The sequence below is a fragment of the Leptonotus elevatus genome, chromosome 13 (assembly GCF_054856555.1).
Source record: "Leptonotus elevatus isolate MCC_2025b chromosome 13, RoL_Lele_1.0, whole genome shotgun sequence".
Lineage (NCBI taxonomy): Eukaryota > Metazoa > Chordata > Actinopteri > Syngnathiformes > Syngnathidae > Leptonotus > Leptonotus elevatus.
In genome coordinates this window covers 5,449,764-5,455,763 of record NC_141251.1, presented here as the reverse complement: position 1 = coordinate 5,455,763, position 6,000 = coordinate 5,449,764, and the positions used below count along the sequence as shown (strand labels likewise).

Sequence of the window (6,000 nt, the reverse complement as noted above, 5' to 3'; positions counted from 1 at the left end):
GATTATACGTTGGTCTCTATCACGCAAATAGTGGTGGCCATTCTGTATCAAAGTATTTTACACCATCAAAATTCATTGAAACATTCATGTGTTCCCGCCGGAAAAAAAATAAAACTTTTATTACGCATGTAAACTAGCAAAGTAAGTTGGCTGGAGTTTTGAATGACAAAATGCCAGACAGGAAGCAATTTGATGGAATCATTCTTGCCTCTCTCACTGTGGGAATATTCCGCATACATGAGGGAAGCTGAAGTTTACACGCTCTTTCTCCCACATTCCAACAACATGCGAGGCCCGTGCAGACTAAATTATCCAGCGGTGTGAATGCGTCATCAGGTTGGACCACGCTGTTCTCACCACCTCAGATGGGGTCGACACCAGCTCAAGCACCCCTTATCTTATTCTTAATGATAAGCGCTGTAAAAATATATATATAAAAAATATATATTTGAAGATAAACATCGGTTTGCCTCACAGATCTTGCTAAAGTGCAAAAAAAAAAATCATTATTTGAACATCCACCTAAAACAAAACATAGAAGCAAAACGAGTTAAATCACAACAAACTTAAACACGTCATCAAGTTTCCTGGCGTGTTTGCTCCTGTTGCTAAGCCACCGTCTTTGGCCCCACACCCACGCACTTTCTATTTTACCATACAAACATGACTTCAGATGTGCCAGCTGAATTACCAGAGCAACATTTCAATAACTAAAAATAAATGCAGACAACAAATTGTAGCTTAACCTGACCTGCTGCGACTCAATGTGTCCACTTGCTGGCTACTTGTGGAACTGCCATGACGTCATTCTCTCAACTCCAACTCCGGAATGACTCCACGGAGAAAACGACATTTAAAAATATTGCACAATATTTACCTAACAAACATGTATGTTTCGCGTTTAGTAAATATTGATGACAAATGTTCTTTTAGTAAATTTGTACTGGAAAGTTGTCCCATTAGTGCCGTTTTTGGAAGGATATTGAAAATTATTGTGTGAAACAAAACACAAGATTATATTGGATAGTAAAAAAACAAAACATTTTTACCCTTTTTTTAAATCTAAGAACAAAAAAATGTCCACGTTGGTTAATTTGTGTTTTATTGTGAAAATTATATATTCATAAATGTAAATTTCTAAACTTGAAACCTTTATTTAAATTATTTTTGATTGAAATTGACTATTTTAAGTCTCTTGAATTTGTAGTGAACAAGAAATGTTATTTGATAATTAATATCCATGCAGGGTTATTTAAAAAAAAAAAAAAACTCTTGAAAATACGTGAATGTTATTTTTTTCGCTATGTCTAATTTGCATTTAATTTTATTGTGAGATTCATGTAAATTGGATTGTCTGATATTCGTATTCTTCTATGTTCAACAAATATAATAAATTTTTTAAAAAAAAAGACTCCACGGAGAATCTGATGCTGTATAGTAAAATCTTTTTATTCAAGGGTGTCCCATGAAGATTCCTTTATCATATCTTACAAACATATGGTATATGCACAAAATGGGACAAACGGTGTGTACAGCTGAACATACATACAGGATCATTAAAAAACAAAACAAAAAAAAACACGAAGAACAAATAAAACAGTTTGATTGGCAAACCAAAGAGACAAATGTCTTCTTTGCCTTTCATCAAACATTATTACAGTCCAATTTGGACAATTAGTTCAACCTAATCACTACATGGCTGCACATGAGGAACATGTTGCTGTGCTCTGGTGGAAAATAAAGAAATGATTGGACAACGTCTATAAAAACACTGCTAAGCTTTTTGAACTGTGTGCAAAGTCACAAAAAAAAAAGTCCCTAACCTTCTCCCTTTGAAATGCTCGACAGAGGAAGAAAACCCTAGAACAAAGGTTTTGAACTTGAAATTAAAATGTCAGGTTTTCAGCCTGTGACTGTCAAGGGATCATTAACCCAGGACATTTTTCAACATTCATGGAAAAACGAGGCCATTCCCACTTTCGCACCACCATCTTGGTGCCCCTTTCACGCATGGATTGTTTTGTCAGTATTTTTTTTGGGAAGACCAGTGAAGAAACGATACATCGTCCCCAAATTGAAATGTGGAGGACAGGTGTGGGGAACTATACTGCTCACAAAAATTCAGGGAAAAGTGTCTGCTGATGCAATTTCAGGATGAACCTAAAAAGCCAAAGAGCCCTAACTTTTTGTGAGTATTTTCTAGGAGATGCTCTTCTGTCATTTTCCCAGCCATGCGAGCACATTCAGAATCATTTCAGTCACGCCTTAAACTACCGTTTCACTCTGTAAACTATTTCAACACCCGACTAGAACCTTCAATGAACATTCTCTAACCAGGAAGTGATGCTTATCGAGGGGTACACGCAGACCGATTCTTAGGCCAAATTTGAGCATGGCATGAGGAAGGTCTGATATCGGAAAGATTATTCGGACTTTGGTGATTGTTGACCCCGTTTATGGAAATCATGAATCAAATATCTTTGAGGTTCACGTACTAGAACACTTTTGTCCTACTAAACAGTAAATAATGTTAAGTAAATTTTCCTCGAAACAGAGTCTATGTGCTCCCACTCTAAACAGAGTAAAATGTACACTTGGAAGAGTAAAATATTTTTTCTAAGTCACTCCACGCAGGAACAAACTCACAACCTTTTGGATAAAAGCAAACAGTAGGAGTGGCATAACTCAGGTCCCCCATGTTGAAGGTCATGAGTTCATTCTTCAACTCTTGTATAACTTTGTTTTCTTTTAATAAACTGCCGGGAGTTAAATTCAGTCAAAATCTCTCCTTGCAAAATTTACTTAAGTGAAAAATAGTTTTTTTTTTGTTTTTTACAAAATTTGACTCTGAATTTTTTACTCTCTTCCTAGGGTAATTTTGACTGTTTAGAGTGGGACCAAATAGACTGTTAAGAGTCAAATGTACTCAATTGACCTTTCACCGTTTGAGCACTTCTCAATACTTTAGGTCCTTGTATTATTATTATTCATGAGGCAGACTGCACGAGTAGAAAGCTACGTGCTACTAGTAACTTTTTAAAATTGTACTAGTTACTAGTAAAGCCCGCCGCACGCAGACTGACGCAAGCAAAAGCAACTCGGGTATGTATGAAAATATAGTTACTAGTAGGTATTACTGCATAAAAGAAAAAAGAAAAAAAATAATAATGTGACCGACTACACTTTTTATGCTATGGTATATTTAAATAAAAAAAGGTTAAGATGTTCAAAACCGGTAAGCGTGTACCCCGCTTTAGCGCTGCTTCACGACTTAACTATGAATGAAATGAAACGGACAGAAAAAAAAACAAAAAAAAAAAACATAATTAACAGTCATATTTCCTGTCATTCAATCATAAAAGGACGTCATAAAGCATCAATAAATACACAAGCGGGACATATTTCACACTAATTTGGGGAAGACCTATCTTGCAGTAAAGCTGGCATTTGTTTTTAGTTTTGTTGGGGGGGTTTTTTTTTTTTGGTAGTGGGATGGGAGTTTACATTCATGGAGACAAAACCGGACTCTTGGGACTGCACGGTAGCCCGAAGGAAGCAAGACACGCAGTACTTGAAGTTGTTTCACAATCAAGCAAGAGAAGGCACTGTGATATTTTCTTATAGATTCTTACAATTTCTTGAAAAAGGTAAAAATCTTTCCTTCTTTTTTTTTTTTTTTTTACTTTTGGCGGACTTTGTTTTTTGTTTTTCTTGAAAAATAAACATGCTTAAAAAAATAGTTATTTGCACCTTTGACTCATTTGAGAAAGTTTAGATTACAAAAACGTAAATTACTTTGAGGGAAAAGAAAATGCAGGTGAGATTTTTTAAATAAAATATGGTCGCTGTCCAACAAAAAATATTCGCAAATTTATCAATCAGAAACAAAAATGTTTCTTTGTATTAAAAATGAAGAGATGGATGTGTTTTGTTTGTTTTTTGGACAGATATGATTGGGAGAGGGAAAAGCATGAAGACGTAAAGTATGACTTTGTGCTAAGGGGAAAATCTGCTCGTTAGACAAATTAACATTAAGGAGGCTATTTTTTTTTTTTAGATGCTTAAAACTCTAAAATGACACACAAAGAGAACGACATACCGATACAAATAAAGAAATATTAGATACTACCTGCAAAGACAGAGAACAAAAATACAAACAAAGGAGGGGAAATGAGAGATAAAGGGATCACCTGCTTTTAGAAGGAGGGAAAGGACAGCGCTACATCAAAACAGTGCCTTCTTCCTTTTAAAAAAACAAAACAGCACTTTTGGAATTGACAGTCCTGTCTGCCGTCAAGCGTCACTGGACGTCCAGTCGGCTGTACATGACGCCGCGGTTCCACTGCACGGTTCGCACCCACGGCGGCAGCTGGTAGGCGCGGGGCACGATGCCGCAGACGTTCTCCTCCAAGTACTGGAAGGGCCGGTACCACCACACCCGCGAGAAAGGGTTACTCTGCGACGTCTCTTTCAACGACTGGCCACCACGAAACACGCAAGACATGTTGCAAGTTAGTGTACAGGTACAAGTTAAGATTTGTATTTATTTTTTTACAATAATATGGTATTCTGGTTAATATTGCATGAGTGGAATATGAGTTAAGCAGAAAAATCCAGCCATTTTTATCCATCTCAAGGGGCGGCCATTTTGCCACTTGCTGTCGCCTGAAGAGGACATCATTGGTGCTCAGGTCTCAGGTGACAACCAATCACAGCTCAGCTTCAGAAAACAGGTGAGCTGTGATTGGTCGTTGCCTGAGCACCAATGATGTCATCTTCAGTCGACATCAAGTGGCAAAATGGCCGCCCCCCGAGATGGATAAGATGAGATGGAACTGGGGAGGTCACCTATAACATTAACTCATTCACTGCCATTGACGGCTATAGACGTAAAAAAATCATTAGAACTATTTCTATTAGTTAAAAAAAAAAAATCCCTTTTGATAACAAGAGTATGAAAACTTAAAAGAAAATTATTGTACATTTAGAACGATATAAAATTTGTGATTAATCGGGAGTTAACTATTGAAGTCATGCGATTAATTACAATTACAAATTGTAATCACCTGATGCGCCTAATTTTGAATATTCTTTTCTTAAAAAATAAAAAAATTGTTTTTAAAAATGTCTAGGTTTTCATAGAAATAGTTCAAATGAATTTTTCAATGGCAATGAATGAGTTAATGTCAAGAAATGTTGAAGGTTGACTTCCACTTTAAGGCAGAAGCAAGCATAATATTGCCTCATGACAAAATTTTTTCAGAAATGGGACCGGAAATCCCGCCGGGTACCTGCTGGTTGGCCATCGTGTGGTACCACCAAAAGAGGCGTGTAGTGATAAAGTAGGCCACCACCACATCCACAGTGTAGTGGTCGTGCGCCAGCAGGATGCAGAAGACTCCCACGGCGCTCAAGGTCCAGCAGAACCAGTGGTACCACCAGAACCGTCTGGGGGAATCTGCACAGCAAACATGTTGTTAACAAAATTTGTAGGCCACCCATGAAGTGTGAAATTAAAACTTTTATTCGCGCCCTATTTTCGAAAGTGTCTGAATGAGCTGTTCTGCACTTCCGCCCCTCATAACTAAAAACAAACAGCCAAAAATAATTCCCCACTTGTGAAATAATCAGCTATGGTAGGCAAAGTTGCTTTTGTACCCACAACTCGCACAGAGATGCTCTTACGCCAACAGAAATTACACTTTAGCCAGTTTTTTCTTTCAACTTTTAATATTTAAAAAAATATATATTAAAAAAAATTGGTTTTTGAATGATATTTCACTTCATTTCAATGGAAACGAGTGATTTGCCATGCCTATAAAATTAGTTTGGTTCCAGAACAATTTTTACAAGCCAAGATAGCGTGAAAAGATCCAGTACTTATTTTCGCCACCAGAGGTCACTATCGCATCAGTCAGGAAATCTCCCTCAACTGGCCAGGAAGATAACAAAAATATCAGCTCATAAAAACTTGCACAAGTAGACCTTGTTGCTCTCAAA

General features: G+C 37.0%; 1 protein-coding gene across 2 annotated transcripts in view; it reads right to left on the bottom strand.

Moving 5' to 3' along the window:
• Positions 1-1,428: 1,428 nt before the first annotated feature.
• The window catches only part of LOC147163574 (phosphatidylcholine:ceramide cholinephosphotransferase 1-like), a 23,029-nt gene continuing 18,457 nt past the window's right edge, over positions 1,429-6,000 (bottom strand). For both annotated transcript variants that reach the window (XM_086092955.1, XM_086092956.1), the window contains exons 6-7: positions 5,292-5,458; positions 1,429-4,477 (exon numbers count right to left, since the gene is read on the bottom strand). In XM_086092955.1, coding sequence (XP_085949081.1) covers positions 4,301-4,477; positions 5,292-5,458 — 344 coding nt within the window. In that variant the 3' untranslated portion in view covers positions 1,429-4,300. The remainder of the gene's footprint in view (positions 4,478-5,291; positions 5,459-6,000) is intronic.